Here is a 19,081-nt window from a genome sequence, read left to right as displayed (position 1 = left end):
AACTATATTTATTTTCATGAGACAGGGCTACGCGTTTCAACGCCAGTCCAGCGTTGAAACGCCTAGCCCTGTCTCATGAAAATAAATACAGTTAATTCAATTCTCTTCTACTTTGACATCATTTATAGCAGCGCCGATGGTCCTTTTTTCTGATCTACCACATTCATTATACCTTGACAGCAAATTTTGTTTGTTTGTGCACGGACATGGCTGCAGCTTCTTGCTTTTGTGATACCTATACGGTATCCATTACCCAAGGTGAGCAATTTTCTTGGTTTATTATTGCTCACGTTTACTCCATCTCTTTTATTGCACTATGTGGCGCCGTGTCTCCTTTTATTTTTTATTTTAGTTTATCTACAGTGTTTGACACAATTATATTCAGGGGCGCAGTCTATGGTGCTATAATATTTAGGGGCACAGTGTTTGTACTATTTTATTCAGGGGCGCAGTGTTTGGTGCTATTATATTTAGGGGCACAGTGTGTGGCACCATGATAATATTATCTTTGTTTATACGTGTGGAAATGTTGGAAAAGTGAGGAGCCAAAGACATCTGAGTGGCAAATTCTGCAGAAATGGGTCATGGCCGGGAAAAGTCGTCATGAAGTCTGGACTGGATGGAGAAGAGGAAAAAAACTACGTTGTCACCTGTGAGTCACTAGATTTATAGACAATCTGTCATCTCTACTGACATGTTTATTATAGGAAATCCTTGTATTTCACAAAGTCTTTGTGCAGTCCAGTACTGATAGACAAATAAGTGTTACTATTCCCCTTGTCAGGAGAATGTGTCCCTACACGGTGCGATACTGTCAGCGATGGTTGGAGACTGTCAGTATGTGGGGACACAGCCTTTTGACAAGGGGAGTAGTAACACCCATTTGTTAATGTCTGGACAAAAAGGAAGTGTTAACAATAGTTACAGGGCGGCGGTGGAGAAGGGGGGCCCAACTATGGGTAACAGCCCAGGGCCTATGGTCTACTTAATCCGCCACTGCGGCCACTAATGGCCTTTTCATGGCGCTGCATCAAAATAAATACATAGAGCATGGAGCCGTTAAATCTCCCTGCTCTGGGAGCAGCCCTGCTCGAACGGGCGAGATCGATAGCAGTATTGATCTCGCCAGTTAAATCCCTCAGATGCGAGCTCCCTCTCTCACCCCACCGGATAAGTTTGCAGGATGTCGGTGGATTCTATGGCAGCCGGGGGGGCCTAATAAAGCCCCCCAGGTCTGACACTAGTTATGCCTGCTAGGCCATGCCATTCGCATGGCCTAGCAGATGCTTGTCCGTTTTACATGCACAGGCACTAATACACTGCAATACAAAAGTATTGCAGTGTATTATAAATGTGATCGGAGGATCGCATAGTGAAGTGCCCTGGTGGGACTAGTAAAGAAGTAAAAAAAAGTTTAATGAAGTTAATAAAAAAAAATTACGTAAAAAAAGTGAAAAAACTAATTTTGTCCCCTTACAAAATGCTTTATTATTAAAAAAAACGAAGTAAAAAAGTTACACATTTTTGGTATCGCCGTATCCATAACATCCCCAACTTTAAATTTGTTACATTATTTAACCCGCACGTTAAACGCCGTAAAAAATAAAATAAAAAACAATTCAAAAATAGCCGTTTTCTGTGAATTCTGCCTTAAAAAAAATGTGATAAAAAGTGATCAAAAAGTCGCATCTACTCCAATATGGTACCAATAAAAACTACAAGTCGTCCCGCAAAAAAAAAGTCCTCATAGAAGTGCATCAGGGTAAAAATAAAAAAGCTATGACTCTTGAAATATGGAGAAACAAAAACAAATAATTTTGAAAAAAAAGTGTTTTTACTGTGTAAGGCTATGTTCACACGGAGTATTTTGCAGGAGGAATATCTGCCTCAAAATTCCGTTTGGAAGTTTGAGGCAGATTTTCCTCTCCCTGCACGCCTTTTTTCGCGCTGTTTTTCGCCCGCGGCCATTGAGCGCCGCGGGCATAAAACACCGCGAAATACGCTTTCTCTGCCTCCCATTGAAGTCAATGGGAGGTCAGAGGCGTAAACGCCCGAAGATCGGGCATGTCGCTTCTTTTTCCCGCGAGGCAGTTTTACTGCTCGCGGGAAAAAGACGCCGACGCCTCCCATTGAAATCAATGGGAGGCATTTTAGGGCCGTTTCTGCCGAGTTTTGCGACGCGGTTTCCGCGTCCAAAAACTCGGCAAAATACTCCGCGTGAACATAGCCTAAGGCCTCATGCACACTTCAGTTTTTTACTTCAGGGTGCTATCCGTTTTTGTCACGGATAGCACCCTGAACCCATTCATTTCAATGGCCCCATGCACACTTCAGTTATTTAAACGGATCCGTTGTTCCGTTCCGTGCAAAGTAGAGCATGTCCTACTTTGCTCAGTGATTTAATGACCGTGTGGCCCATAGAAGTCAATGGGTCAGTGAAAAAAACGGATGGCACACGGAAGGCTTCCGTGTGCCGTCCGTTTTTGACGGATCCGTTGCCATAGCAAAGGCTGGTTGAGCAAAAGTTCACAGACTCACAGACTACAGTACACATTCATTCCTGAAGATAGGCTCATATTTTCACTCCAAAACACCCAAAAAACCAAAGTAAGCCAAGCAGAGTAATCTCAAACTGTTCTCTATGCTCTGAAAGCTGCAGAAAACAGCACCAAAAACTTCTTGTAAACGTTCTATGGGTGTTTCCTGGGACAGGTGACAGGTTCAAATGAAGTTCACATACGTTTTTTAAACGGAAAAACGGAAGCCAAACGGAAGCAAAACGTCCGTGTAAAACGGAAACACGGAACGGAAACGGAGTGCACACGGAAACGAAAACGGACACACGGATCCGTCAAAAACGGCCGAGAAAACGGTGATGGAAGTGTGCATGAGGCCTTAAAGTGGAAAAACCATACAAAATCTATATAAATTTGGTATCGTTGCAATCGTACCAACCAACTGAATAAAGTTGTTGTGTTATTTTTACAACACGGTAAACGGCGAGAATTTAGGACGGAAAAAAGTTTGGCTGAATTGCTGTTTTTTTTCTTTCCCAGCCAAAAAAAAGCTGATAAAGGTTAATCAATAAATTCTATGTACCCAAAATTGTGCTAATAATAAATACAACTTGTCCCGTAAGAAAACTAGACCTTTTACAGCTATGTCGACGCAAAAATAAAAAACTTATAGCTCTTTGAATGAGACGATGGGAAAACTTAAAAAATAGCTTGGTCATTATGGCCTAAAATAGGCTGGTCACTAGGGGGTTAAATGTGAAGTTCTTAGCTGACATTTTTATCAACATTGTGCACATCCATCTGCCTAGGATGTAGGTATTCTATCTTTAATCAAAAGTTGTTGGTTTCTTTATTTTAAGATACATTGGCGCAAGAACAAATTGGTTATAATAGTGCACATAGCCTTTAAGTGATTGTAGTTTCTACTTGTGTGGTTCTATATCACAGGAAATGAGGGTCTCATAAGAAAATATAACCTCCTTTTTTAAAGTGGTTGTCTTATGAAGAAAATTAAATAGAAGCCAGCAAGGCAATCAGCTGGTTGCCATAGGTCCGGCTTCTCTCAACACCGGCGATCACTTGTTATCGCTAGGGGAAGCAGCGGGAAGCCACACATTTCCTCTGCAGCAGCCGCTACAGGTGAAATGTAGCATTATAATATGGCCAGTCAATGTAATAGCTGTCTATATAATGCAACGACACACAAATCTAGAGCCACTCTTACAGTTCTATGACATTAATATGCACTAATAGGGCATATGGACAGAGGTTGTCCTAATAGGACAACCCGATTAATGAAAGATCTGTGCACCAGAATCTGTACATAATTAGTGACAACAGGCCATTGTGAGGAGAAATGCTACTATGACAGAGACTGCAGGAATAGTACAGTATTTAAAGGGTTTTTGCATCTCGTAGCTTGGATATGCCATAATTTTCTGATTGGTTGGGGTCCAACTGCCAGGACCCCCATCGATCATGCAAAGGGTCACATTGCTGGTTTAGTGTACAGGAAACTGCAGCTAAACTCCATTCAAGGAAACCGCTGTATAGGGAAAAGTGTAAATTGGGCCACAGCCCTAAATGCGCGCTACGACCCCTTTAAAATCCCTAATAAATGACACTGTGGGAAAAATTATATATATATATATATATATATATATATATATATACATATATATATATATATATATATATACATACACACACACACACACATACATATATATGTTTGTGTGTGTGTGTGTATATACAGTGGAGGAAATAAGTATTTGATCCCTTGCTGATTTTGTAAGTTTGCCCACTGTCAAAGTCATGAACAGTCTAGAATTTTTAGGCTAGGTTAATTTTACCAGTGAGAGATAGATTATATAAAAAAAGAAAAAGAAAATCACATTGTCAAAATTATATATATTTATTTGCATTGTGCACAGAGAAATAAGTATTTGATCCCCTACCAACCATTAAGAGTTCAGCCTCCTCCAGACCAGTTACACGCTCCAAATCAACTTGGTGAATACATTAAAGACAGCTGTCTTACATGGTCACTTGTATAAAAGACTCCTGTCCACTGACTCAATTAATCAGTCTGACTCTAACCTCTACAACATGGGCAAGACCAAAGAGCTTTCTAAGGATGTCAGGGACAAGATCATAGACCTGCACAAGGCTGGAATGGGCTACAAAACCATAAGTAAGACGCTGGGTGAGAAGGAGACAACTGTTGCTGCAATAGTAAGAAAATGGAAGACATACAAAATGACTGTCAATCGACATAGATCTGGGGCTCCATGCAAAATCTCACCTCGTGGGGTATCCTTGATCCTGAGGAAGGTGAGAGCTCAGCCGAAAACTACACGGGGGGAACTTGTTCATGATCTCAAGGCAGCTGGGACCACAGTCACCAAGAAAACCATTGGTAACATATTACGCCGTAATGGATTAAAATCCTGCAGTGCCCGCAAGGTCCCCCTGCTCAAGAAGGCACATGTACAGGCCCATCTGAAGTTTGCAAATGAACATCTGGATGATTCTGAGAGTGATTGGGAGAAGGTGCTGTGGTCAGATGAGACTAAAATTGAGCTCTTTGGCATTAACTCAACTCGCCGTGTTTGGAGGAAGAGAAATGCTGCCTATGACCCAAAGAACACTGTCCCCACTGTCAAGCATGGAGGTGGAAACATTATATTTTGGGTGTGTTTCTCTGCTAAGGGCACAGGACTACTTCACCGCATCAATGGGAGAATGGATGGAGCCATGTACCGTCAAATCCTGAGTGACAACCTCCTTCCCTCCACCAGGACATTAAAAATGGCTCGTGGCTGGGTCTTCCAGCATGACAATTACCCGAAACATACAGCCAAGGCAACAAAGGAGTGGCTCAAAAAGAAGCACATTAAGGTCATGGAGTGGCCTAGCCAGTCTCCAGACCTTAATCCCATCGAAAACTTATGGAGGGAGCTGAAGATCCGAGTTGCCAAGCGAACAGCCTCGAAATCTTAATGATTTACAGATGATCTGCAAAGAGGAGTGGGCCAAAATTCCATCTAACATGTGTGCAAACCTCATCATCAACTACTAAAAATGTCTGACTGCTGTGCTTGCCAACAAGGGTTTTGTCACCAAGTATTAAGTCTTGTTTGCCAAAGGGATCAAATACTTATTTCTCTGTGCACAATGCAAATAAATATATATAATTTTGACAATGTTATTTTTTTTAATTTTTTTTATATAATCTATCTCTCACTGGTAAAATTAACCTAGCCTAAAAATTCTAGACTGTTCATGTCTTTGACAGTGGGCAAACTTACAAAATCAGCAAGGGATCAAATACTTATTTCCTCCACTGTATATATATATATATATATATATATATATATATATATATATACAGTATATATATAACAATAGATTAAAAAACCTTAAATCTACATGTATTCATTATCTACTAAGCTAAACATTTCAAGAAATTAGACAAAATTGGTCATAAAAGTAACAGTTTAGAATTTAAATTAAAATCCGATTGAAGTGTTACATTTCTAGTCATCAAATTCACAGTTTAGTTATTAAATCTCACAATACTAACATTATCCTTACCTTCAAATTACATATCATCTTACCTGTTAGAGACACCATGAATCCTTCAAATTCACACATTAATTTGCCCATTGTAAAGAACCCAAAAATATTGTTGTGGAAGCTGACACTGCTTCCAAAAATAGTAACGAGCATATCAGCTATAGCTAAGTTGACTAATATGTAGTTTAATGGAGACCTTAACTTTTTGTATTTTAGAGAGACGACTATAACCATGCTGTTAACTATGAAAGCCAAGGCCACCACCATACCCATAAGTACAGCTACTATTAAGTAGGTACTACGTTGGGCACGGTGAGGCCACTGAGGTCCTTCGAATGGTCCTGGTGTCTCCTGAGCTGACATGTTTGCTGATTGCATTGTATAGTTGAATCAATAACACAAAAAGGACTACAGGCAAACACAAGAGTCAAATCTGCACATGTCTACAAGCAAGAACCCTCCTTATAAAGTCTAAGAGATTTAATGCTCCAAAGAGGATCTTTTTCTTAAAACAATGTAAGCTTTCTTATGCCGGTGTATTTGTAATCCACTCTCTTTTTCTTTACTTAAACAGCGATCAACAGGGAGAGACGCAAGGTGACCTGCCTCGAAGACTCAAATCCTAATTAAGAAAGTAAGCACATAGAATCATGTTGCTTTTCTTAACAAGATTTCTGCACACAAGAGGATTTGGCGTAAAATAGGTATGGTCTTTTACTCCCGCATTCTGTTCAGTGGGGGCTGTTCTCTACGCAGTGCCTTAAGTGTAGACCAAGTGTATTATTAAGCTTAAATGTGTTCTGCTGATGATAATACTGTACATTTAACCATATATACAGTAATATAATGTATTTTATAAACATATGCTTATATGAACTCGCCCTATGTGGTTAGGTTATGTTCACATCTGCATTCTGTTTTCCGGTCTGCTCTGTCATAGGCGCAGAGCTACGAGAACATGGAAGTCCCGGAGCCATCACATGATGGAACTAACAGCCCTTGCAGAACCCATTGACTTTAGTCAATTCCGTCGGGTTTCTTTCAAGGTGTCCATCATTTTGCCAAACAAAATAGTGCTGCGTGCCGTGCTATTTTATCCAGCAAAAATTATGATATTTTTGGGTCATACTATGTTTTTATCAAATTGTAGCACGCTCTAGCCATCATGATTACGTGGTGATTTTTCTACATTCACGTATTGAATTCAGTAACTTTGGTTTTCCATAGAAGCAGTTCTAGGAACAAGCTGCTGCTTCTGAGACAAATACATGGTCACCAATTGTCAAGGATATAACATTGATAACCTTTCCTTAGGATAAGCCTTCAATGTGTCTGAGCTCCAGCTATGTGGCTCTCATGAATGAGACTGGGCTGCAGTACCAAACACAGCTGCATGAATATGAATGGCGCTTTGCTGGTCATTGCAGTGAAGGAGTTATGGCACTTTCTTCAGTACCTTGTTTAATTCATGACATGAATTACATGCCATAAAAATTTAGTGAGATTTTACAGCAAAGGGAGTCCTATTTGTGCACACAGATACAAAGAATCGCACACAACATAACTTTTTCTAAAAAGTTATGGATCTAAGCTGTTTATCTTGCTGTTTTGTTTTTATTTATGCCTCATTGCACCACCTTTATGTGAACATTCTAGTAGGCAAATTAGTCTGAAATCACACATTCAGCTTTTGCGGCAGTTTCTTGAGCCAACACCAGGAGTGGATACAAAAGGAAGGAAAAGTATAAAGGAAAGTCTCCTCTCTCTTATATTCACTGCTTTGGCTTAAAAAAAAACAAAAAAAAAAAAACAACCTGTATGTGTGAATACAGTCTAAAGCAGATTTGTCAGATATAACATGCAGCTCAAAAAAAATTTATTTATTGAAAATTGTAAAGATACAGGCAGGGACTGCCAAAAACAGATAAGACAAGATGATAAAAAAAGCCAAATATCACGAGGACGATGGGAACTGATATTGTCACAGGGCCTACAGAGGGTGTTGTGAACCCACTGTGTCACTAGAGGATTTGCATAGGGCTAAAGTGTGGAGTCTAAGGGGACCTTAGGTATTCACCCTTTAACCCGTATACAGGGATCTAGAATTCTCTGCTTGGGAATCCCTGGTCGCTACCCCCAGAGTAGTCCTTCTTGGTAACAGACAATGTAAACAGGCATAGTACAAAATCAGCATATAATATGCTGTGTCCGGTGTAGCAAAAGTCAGGGTAGATGGCAAATGGGAACTCACGGTCGGTCGTGCAAAAGGTCAGGGCAGGCGGCAGAGGTTCGTCACTGGTCACAAATGAAAGGTCAGGGCAGGCAAGGATAGTCAAAAATACTAGCAGAGGTCAATCACAGGGAAATACAACAGAGTGTAACATAGGAATCACTGGACTGGCTAGGAAGAACCTAAATGCTCAGGCAAGGCTAGGAAGGGAAATTACTTTTTTACACCCTGAAAAAGCTGGGTGAAAATTTTGCATGCACCGGCCCTCTAAGAGTAGGTGGGTAACCGCGCGCACTAGGAAGTGCAGGAGGAGAATGGCGATGATGGAAAGTGTGTCCATCCAGGAGAGATGGAGAGGCACAGTGTCAGCCAGGAGCCAAGGGACACCATGAAAAGTTATGTATACGGCGGCGGGGAGTGCCCATCAGTACACCAAGTAATACACATCTGATTGTCACCAAATGCAAACATATACAATATACTGTCTTGAGAGCAGCTATATAAACATAATATGCCTTCAGTAAGGCAACGGGAAGAATTGCAAAACAGAAACCGACAAGCAGCAATGGCTTGTCAAATCCGATATAAAGATAAAAGTTACAATTACAACACAAAGAAGACCCAACAGACACATTAAGGGTAACAGGAAAAGGGAAAAAAAGGGGAGGGGGAAAGCTCAGCAAGGAGTGGGGGTGTAATTGAGGAAACAAAACCTTTCAGGTCTAGGAGCTGTTAAATGTTTGAGGGTACGAATTTCTCATGTCCAGGTGAACGAGTTTGTCTGCGAAGAAGAGTAAAGGTGAAAAATGCAGTTTTTACGGTATCGGCACCAGGCAAAGAAGGAAATGATGATGATGACAAATCGTGTTGTATTTAAAAGGCTTATTTTCTTTATTCAATGGACGATGCGTTTCAGGACCGTACTGGTCCCTTCATCAGGGAGACACGTCTCCTGAGGAGAACTAACTAGAAACGCGCGTCGAGGCGTCATACACGCCAGTTACTGCACTGCACTTTATTTCATACCTGATGAAGGGACCAGTACGGTCCATAATCGCGTCGTCCATTGAATAAAGAAAATAAGCCTTTTAAATACAACACGATTTGTCATCATCATTTCCTTCTCTGTCTGGCGCCGATACCGTAAAAACTGCATTTTTCACATTTACTCTTTGCACAAATCTGTTCCTGAAAGGAGGATCCATCCTCCCAGGGAACGCAGTGGGTGGCAGCCGGCTTCAAGATATAACAACCAAGATCTCGGAGGAGTGCCGTCTCCTACCATTTTCTCCAATTCCCTATATGTCTGCAACTAAGGCATTGTAAGTTTCCAGCAGCAGGCTATTGGAGTTTTTGCTGCCATGAGAAAATGCTGGAACAGCCTGTTTGAATTTCTCCCCATTCCTTTCAGAGGGACATTAAGTATATAGTGTAAGGGATCAAAGGGGACACCGTGGTGGAGGATTTAAAGGGAATGTGTTGTTAGCAAAAAATTATTTTATTTTTTTAGTTAAACAATTAGTGTGTAGGTGATTAAACATTGTTCTAATTTTTTTTCTTTTTTCACGAGTCAGGAAATACTATAAATTAGATTCTAATTTATAATATTTCCCAGCACTGGTCACTAGATGGAGCAATTCCCAAAATTTCAGCATTGCATGTGGTAAAGCAACCACATTGCTTTATGCTGCAAAATTGGAAAAAAATCCCTCGCTCTAGTGAGCTCTCAGAATCCCCCCCTCCTTTATCCTGGCTAGTGCCGGGAGAAACGAGGGGATTGAACGGTCAAACCTCCTACACTGTGTGTCGCCATTTTTTGAGCTAACACACAGTGTAGTAGGTTTACATACACTAGTAAACACACACTGAAACACGAACATACATAGAAATCACTTACCTGTTCCTGCCGCCGCCTCTCCCTCCGGTCCTTCAGCTCCGTCTGCTGCCGCTGCTCCAAGTGCACAAGTCCGGAAGCCGCGACCGGAAGTAATAATCTTACTGTCCGGCCGCGACTTCCGGTCTACAGGAAAATGGTGCCGGACGGCGCTCAGTTCAACTTGGACTGTGTGGGAGCGGTGCATGCGCCGTTCCCACACAGACGGCGTACACCATAGTGGATGGAACGGGCCCCGTTCGCATTCAGTATGGGACTGTAGCTGCCGTATTCCATGTCTGTATGTGTCGTTAATCGACACATACAGAAATGGAGTAAAAAATGGCAGCCCCCATAGGGAAGAAAAAGTGTAAAAATAAAAAAAAGTAAAACACAAACACACAAATAAATATAAAAGTTTTTAATAAAAGACTAAAATCAAACTGATGTTAACAATTTTTTTTTCGTGACACTGTTCCTTTAAGAGGTCAGATCTTTAATCTATTCCCAATATGATTGTAACAATGGGCACTCCCATAAGATATGGCTTGAGGTAGACTCCTGTGACTGTCACCTACAGCAGCTAGAGAGGATGTTAAGGTTGATCTGATGGAGAAGGGCTGCAGTGTGATACCAAAACATCAAGATTTTGTACTGATTTACTTTATAAGTAGTACATATAGACGATATAGCAGCCCTCAACCATACGATCTGCCACAGTTCAAATAAATACCTAGAATATCTTCAAATCTGTCCATACATTTATGAAAATGAGTTTGTCCATTTGGGTGTTAAGAATATAATAAATGTCAGAGATAAGTCCTTTAGTAGAAGTCCTCCTACGGCACAATATCAAGTGTAAACTTCATGGGAGCCAATAGTGATTAGGGGCACGAGGGTATGTGGATCCCCCACAGTAGCCAGTTTGGGTTTATCAGTGCCAGCCAAAGCTTCTCAATTTCGGCCCGCTTGTTAAAAACCTTCTGGGAAACCCAGGATGGAGAACGCCTCAAAAGCATTGTCCAGTAATATTTGGTCAGGTAAGGTACCAATAGACCCCTGTATAATTTGCCAAAATCGTTTTGGATATTCTGTGCCTTCCCGGGTGCCAGATAAATTCAAGCATAGCTGATTGTAAAGCCTTTTGTTTTTTCAAGGGTACTGGAAGGGTCTCAATATAGTAAAGCAATTCAGGCAATAAAGTAATTTTGACAGCCACACTGTGGCCAAAGAACGACATTAGGAAAGCGCTTCATATATCAAGGAGTTTACAAGGTTCTGCATATTTGGGTGGGGAGTTAGTAGCGCATACATACTAGTATGAAGGGATGAGTTGCACTCCGAGGTATTTAATGGAGGAGTCCTTCCAGTGAAAGTGATAGTTCTCCTAGAATAAGTGTAGGGAGAAAGGGGAGATGTTAAGAGGGAGGGTTTCTATTTTGGTGGTATTGACTTTGTAGCCAGACAATTGACAATAATTCCTAAGCGTAATATGAAGGTTTGAGAAAGTAAGGAGAACATCATCCTCGAATAGGGATATTTTAAACTCCCTATAACATTGTAAAGGATCTGCCAGACACAGCTTCTGTGTCGACGCCCGTGGTTAGTCAGTCTGCACCTGCTCCTAAGTCTGATAGAGTGACTCCTTCTTCTACCACTCAGGCTGGGAGGCTGAGGAGTGGGAGAGCCTATCACAGCCTGGCCAGACGGAGCTAGCTCCCGCCCTCTGTCTATTTATACCTTCATTTCCTGCTTCTCCTTTGCCTGTGATTCTGTTTGTTTCCTGGCTCTGCTGCTTCTGCTTGTACTATTTGTCCTCTGCTTCATATTGACCCTGGCTTTGCTGACTACTCTCTTGCTCTGTGTTTGGTTCCTCGTACACTCCTGGTTTGACTTGGCTCGTTCACTACTCTTGTGGCTCACGGTGTTGCCGTGGGCATCTGCCCCTTTTCCCTTAGCTTCTTTGTACCCTTGTCTGTCTGTCTGTCGTGCACATAGTTAGAGTAGGGACCGTCGCCCAGTTGTACGCCGTCGCCTAGGACGGGCCGTTGCAAGTAGGCAGGGACTGAGTGGTGGGTAGATTAGGGCTCACCTGTCTTCCTCCCTACCCCGTCATTACAAACATACTATAACTTCCTAATGTCATTGCTTATTCGTATTTTGGTCACTATGAGTTTGATACATGCAACGAACAGTAGGGGAAAAGGGGGCAACCCTGCCGCATACCAGAGAAATGTATGTCTGAATAAAGGTTCACTTCTCAGCATGTAAAACCTGTCAAATCCACATTAACTTAAATAGACCATTCCAGCTGCTTGTAAGTTACCTCCAATGCTACAGTTGTTGCAAACATCCTGATTTCAATACATTTCTGGACGTTTCATTGTAAAGATAAAAATTTAGTACCTATTCTTGCTTATAATGTCTTCAGATTGACTCTCATTTAAAAGGGTTATCTCGCTTAATACATTGATGGCAAATTATTAATATTAATTATTAATATAAGCGATCGATGCCCAGTCAGAGGTGGTCCGACCGCTGTGTGGGGAACCAACCGATGTTTTGAAGAATGACAATATATATGATGAGATGCCACTGATGAGATTGTTTATAATTGGGCATAGATGTTACCTCATTCTGACCCATGCTCTAATATTTTTCGCTACCAACATCCTTGTCGTCTGCTTGTCCTGAACCAACATTTTAGGAGTTGGACCATATACATAACGATTATCATTAATAATTGTATTTTATGGTTTCATTATTGTTAAATCTGTGGCATCTTTACTTGTTGGGAGTTTATTTCTTTGCATTCACATATTAACACACAAAACTTTATTGATATTTTAGACAATATATTTTCTTTTAAGACAATAGTCTATGTTCATATCTACATCAGAGGCTCCGTTAGGGGCCTCCGTAGCAGATCCAGCAAGGTTTGCGGAGTTTATCGGAGACAATAGCGCAGCATGCTGTGCTATTGTGTCTGATAAAATCACGGACACCCCAACAGAAAGCTGACGGAACCCATTAAAGTCAGTTTTGGTTCAGTGTTTTCTTTTAAGTGAATCAAATATGAAAACATCAGACTTTTTCCCCATCAAATACCTCCGTGTGAACTGTCCCTTATTGTGATTTTTATTCAACCTTACCAAGTTTATAACATATCACCAAAGAATACTATTACAACAAGCTCTTTTAACTGGTTTATTTTTCTCATGTTTATAAATATTTTAACAAAGCAGACAAAAAATTCACTAGGTAGATAATACTGAAATACAAAAGTCTGTAGGATGCAGTTTGGACATATAACTGCAGCCTTCACATTGTAGCAAAACATTAGTATCAAACATTTAACAAGTCATTGCATAACAACAACACTCTGCATGCACTGTTATGTACATGTAAGTTAAAAAAAAAGGCTCCAGTAGAAAGTGAAATACACTCCAATGCAGAAATCCCCTCTTCTAAAAAGATCTATTGTTTCCTGGTCATCTGAGGAGATCCAACAACTAACCCTCAATCCTCAATCACTGGCCAAAAATCCAAAATGGCAGCAGTATTGCCATATTTAGAGACCATTTTATGCCTCCTGAATGGACTGATACTGTAGGTTGGTTGTTTCCGAACTTGTCACAGTCTCCGCTTATGTCCACTATTTGTTCCGATAAATTAAAAAAATAGAAGCTACAAATCATTTTCAGTAAAGGGGATGCTGCTTTAGTCTTTTCTGAGTTTTACAAGGACTGTAATATTTAGCAGAGAATTACAAATGACTGTAAGAATCGTGCACACAATCTTGTGCGCCATTTTTTTTTGGTCTGGAAAAAAGGGTTTGCCCAGATCATAATCTATTTCTTTTACAAAAGCATTTGTTTGGAGGTAATCCTAAATGTCCAGAATTATTGTAAACACTAGAGATCCATTATAAGTAGACAAATAGGCAACATTAAGATAACTTTTAGTATTTCAATTTATTCAGCATTCAAATAAGAATCATGCATATTCTCAGTACGTACCACAATTTATACAAATTATTTAGGACGTGACAAAAGTTTTGTTTTTTGTAAATGCACGCCATACATATCTTTTTACTATTTTCAAAAATAAATAAAAATTCAGGCCTTCATTCATGTGTCTAAAAATAAAGACATCTTTTTACTTCTTTTTCTGCTTCAAATGCTTGTAACGTGATAAATGTCATTACACCAAAAGGAATTTGACACAGAAGTACTACATTATGCTTAGGCAGTGCGTTGGGAGAAATATACAAACTTCAGACAATGTGGAAAGGCTTCTAGAAAAGTGACACTTCTGTGCCACAATCCAGAAAACATGCAGCATTTATCAGTCATTTCACATCAATTTCCTAGGCGTAATAATTATTTCTCAACAAACTTTAGAAATTGACAAAATGAACGTATTATATATGTATATACGTGTGTATGTAGATATATATATATATATATATATATGTATATATATATATATATATATATGTATATGTATATATGTATATATATTCATTTTGTCATCGGAATTGATCCACTGACTTGATATTAAGTATTATGTTTATATAATATGGATATATGTATATGTGTATATATATATATATATATATATATATATAAATATATATATATAAGTATTATATAAACATGATACTTAATATTCTATGTATGTACATATAAATATATATATACATATATATATATATATATATATATATATATATATATATATAAATATATGAATATAATATTAATATAATGTGAATGTTTTTTTGAAAGCCCATTTTCTAAATATTACACTATAATGCCCACAAGAATGGTTACCTTCATAAACTGAATTTTGTGATTTTTCTTGCTGACCTTTTGAAGTTAACATCATAATGGATGTAAGTAAACTTTAGCTTTGTAGACATTATACAATATTAAATGTATATTTGCCTGCCCTTAATATTGTGCTATTAGGTCTTACATCCCTATTATCTAGAAAACCATCAACACTTGGCTTTAGCAAATGAAATCTTGAAGCTTTGATTCCAAGAAAAAATATTTGCATGGCCCTGAATTTTAGTTTTTATAAATTTAGCCCTTAACTTTAAAAAAAAAATCAAACACACAAAAAAATGTAAATCTTTGTGAGACTTACTTTTATTAGACGGTTGTTTTACAAAGATGGAATAACTCAAGATAAATGCACGTTGCATGTACTTAATGTTTTATACAGAACTTTGTTTGGCAATACCATATTATCTTCCTATGCTAGTTCAACATGACGGTAGTCTGACATTATTTCTATATGTTACTGTGCAGGATAGCCCATCTTTCCGAACTGATACAGTGAAGGCCCTTTTACATGGGCCAATTACCGGGCAAACGTTTTGCCGTGTAAGAGGAACCTTAGACCATTAATGAATACAATAGGTGTTACAACCCTTTCAATTACCCATAAACAATTGTTCAATTTCTGAAAATCCATATTACAGGAGACCGACTAGAAAAATAAATAAGACTTTTTAGTGTACATTAAAATGTGAAATCTTTAATTTTAACACCTTATTGATTGTATTTACAGGCCCAAAGCCTGGGACTGCATTACTGAAAGATCTTGATGACATTTCCCCCTGATTCCTGTGAGTGGATTAAAATCACCATTCACATAATTCTCCACATATATAAGACAAGTCAGCTATAATGTGAACATTGCAATGGGTGGTTATTTCTATCCGAACAACTTCTCTGTGGCAATAGCTGACAGAAATTAAAAAAGTAAGTATTGTCATCATTATTACTTGATATTGCCAGCTGCTTTGGGTCTGAGACTTATCTTAAAAACAGTTTTCACATGTTTATGTACACTAATGGTCTTGGGTGAAAAAAAAAAGGATTTCATCACCATTGTTGGAGCGCCGTCTCAGCTTTCATTGAGCTGATATCTACCGGAATCCATGATTAGAGTTTCCAGTGAGATGCACCCTAAAATGTCTTTATTTTTGGTGCTGCTGAACTGGACATTTTATTTATCCTATATATGTTCTGGTAGCTTGTAGCTCTCCTTTAATAACACATTGGGGCATATTTACTGATCAAAATGTACCAGAATTCCGGCACATATGTCGTGCGCCACATTTTATAAAGTGTTTCAGACACTTTTTTTTACAACTTATCTGACAAGAGGGCATTGCTTAGCACATAAGGGGCATGGCTTGAGATGTGCCAAAATTTTGGTGCAAAATAAGTGGTCTGAAGTAAGTCAACGAAGAGGTGGTGTAAAGTTAGACAGAAGTGTCTAAATATGTGGCAAATTTATCATCCAGCATGAGCCACTTTAATAAATTTAGCACATCTAGTCTAATTCTCAATTGTCTAAATTTAAGACAGTGGCCCACATTTACCCACGTTTAGACCTGGCTGTCAGAAAATGTGCCAAATTTATCACACTGGTGCACGCTGTATGATCATTTTGGCTCATCTTTTAGGACCTGTTAGACACTTTTATCTTCCTTATACCACCTTTGATTTGGCTTATTGTGCTCCAAAATTGTATGGCAGGTTTTTTTTTTGGTTATTTTTTTGGGCGCATTTAAGCCACACCCCTTTCAGCCTAAGCCTCGCCCCCTATTGAGACAATTTTAAAAGTGTCTAGTAAGATGCAAACATAAATTTTCTCCCAAATTTACCACATTTTCGACACATTCTAGACCCAGATACAGTAGTCGATCTGCCCTAGTATTAGTACGTATATATGCCCACTATCTACGTCTCAGCAAAATACAATATTTTCTACAAATAGTAAATCTGCGTTCTATCATGGATGACTGTTCATTAGGAATATATTTCTTGCAGCCAATTCCACCATGAACCTGTAAATATCTTTTTGCTTCTGCACCTATATAAATTTTACAGCTTTTGTATATATCATCAGCTATAAATCAAGGAAATGAAGTCTACCTATTAATTTGAAAAATATCACAAAATCCCATTCAAAAGATCATTTGTTGTTAGATAGCATTCACATGTAAAAAAAAACAATTCTCACAAAATGAACAGTTAAAAAAAATATTCATTGTGGCCTACCAACTTTTAAGCAGATTTTGGTTGTTTCGTGTGATTTACTTCAATTATTTGCCAATAGTTCAGCAAATGTGTCAAAAGAGTTTGTTTCTTTGCTATTTTCTCTGATGGTATCTTAACTGGTCACCTCATCTAAATGCACAACTAGTCTGAATATAAGAAAGTTAATTTAACTGGTTGACCTATTTAACACAACAAATTATGTATTTATTAGAGTATTGTCATATTGGGGGAGGTACAATGTAATGCACTACAAAAAGAAACAGATAACATAATATAGATTAAGAATAGATGAATAGATGAATAAATGTCTAGTATGTGATTTTCCTGCAAAACAAAGTCCATACATATTAATGTGTGTTTTTAAGAATAACAGTTTTAATAACAGCCCAATAGGGTAGATATGCAACAGAAATTTGGAATACGGTGAAAAAAAATATTAAATTCAGAGAAGTTTTGAGAGCAGACCACTATTTGGGGTACTAGTATTTACACTGATTGACCAATAGTTAACTCAAGAATTATGAGGGACCATGGGACAGTATAAGTACACCAACTATTTAAAGGGGGGGACTTCAAATCCTTTTTGGAATTGAGGGTAGAATATCAATTGAACAAACAGGATCTTTATAATTACCTCCAGGTTAAGGGTATGTTCACACAGCCTATTTTCGGCCGTTTTTCGTGACGTAAACGTCCGAAAAAGCTCCTGAAAATCAGAAGCAGAACGCCTCCAAACATCTGGCCATTGATTTTAATGGGAAAAACGGCGTTCTGCTCCGACGGGCCGTTTTTTTTACGCGGCCGTTTTGAAAAAGAAGTGCAGGTCATTTCTTGGGCCGTTTTTGGAGCCGTTTTTCATTGACTCTATAGAAAACAGCTCCAAAAAATGCAGTAAAAAAATGCCACGAAAAACACAGCGAAAATCGCGAGTGGCTTAAAAAACGTCTGAAAATCAAGAGCTGTTTTCCCTTGAAAACAGCTCTGTATTTTCAGACGTTTTTTGCTAAGTGTGTGAACATACCCTAACAGGAAATGGAGCCTCACATAAGAGATAAAATGTTTTAAAAAATTAGAGCACCCCATATTAAAAAATAATGAGTGGGGGAGAAGGAGAAAAGGGACTAATGTCAAAACTTTATAAAATTGTAAAAGACATTGAAGAACATGGAGAGACAAAGCAGAGTTTTCTTAAATGGAAAAGAGTTTTGGTCGATATAACTCTAAAACAAAATACACTGGAAACGACACCTAAAATAACTCAAAATAGTTATTACAGAGTAACCCGCTTATTAAGTACAAACAACTCCTGCACAGCGCTGCGTAATATGTTGGCGCTATATAAGGAACTGAAATAAATAATTAATTTCAATTACGTACATAGCGTCAGCATATTCCGCAGCGCTGTGCAGGAGTTTTTTGCACTTATTGTCCCCATTGGGGCTCACAAACTAAATTCCCTATTGGTATGTTTTTGGGCTGAGGAAGAAAACTGGAGTACCCGGAGGCAACCCAGGCAAACACGGGGAGAACATACAAACTCCATGACCCAGCTCATTAACATTCATATGGTGTACTATACCCCAAAAATGCTGAATAAGGCCTCATGCACACGAACGTAAAAATGGCCGTAATTATGGCCCGTAATTACGGGCCCATAAACTTCTATTGGCCACGGGTACCTTCCCGTTTGCTTACGGGAAGGTGCCCGGGCCATTGAAAAATATAGAACATGTCCTATTTCAGCCCACAATTACGGGTGGCTACGTATGTGCAGCCGTAATTATGGGAGCGTTGCTAGGCG

General features: G+C 38.9%; 1 protein-coding gene across 1 annotated transcript in view; it reads right to left on the bottom strand.

The window, feature by feature from the left end:
- Positions 1-6,516, bottom strand: part of LOC142741002 (pinopsin-like) — a 30,822-nt gene extending 24,306 nt beyond the window's left edge. The window contains exon 1 of the mRNA XM_075850406.1: positions 6,137-6,516. Within this exon, the coding sequence (XP_075706521.1) occupies positions 6,137-6,473 (337 nt within the window). The 5' untranslated portion in view covers positions 6,474-6,516. The remainder of the gene's footprint in view (positions 1-6,136) is intronic.
- Positions 6,517-19,081: the final 12,565 nt, after the last annotated feature.

This window comes from Rhinoderma darwinii, chromosome 2, assembly GCF_050947455.1.
Source record: "Rhinoderma darwinii isolate aRhiDar2 chromosome 2, aRhiDar2.hap1, whole genome shotgun sequence".
NCBI classification, from domain to species: domain Eukaryota; kingdom Metazoa; phylum Chordata; class Amphibia; order Anura; family Rhinodermatidae; genus Rhinoderma; species Rhinoderma darwinii.
Note: the sequence above shows the minus strand (reverse complement) of the source record. Positions and strands in the feature narration are given on the sequence as shown.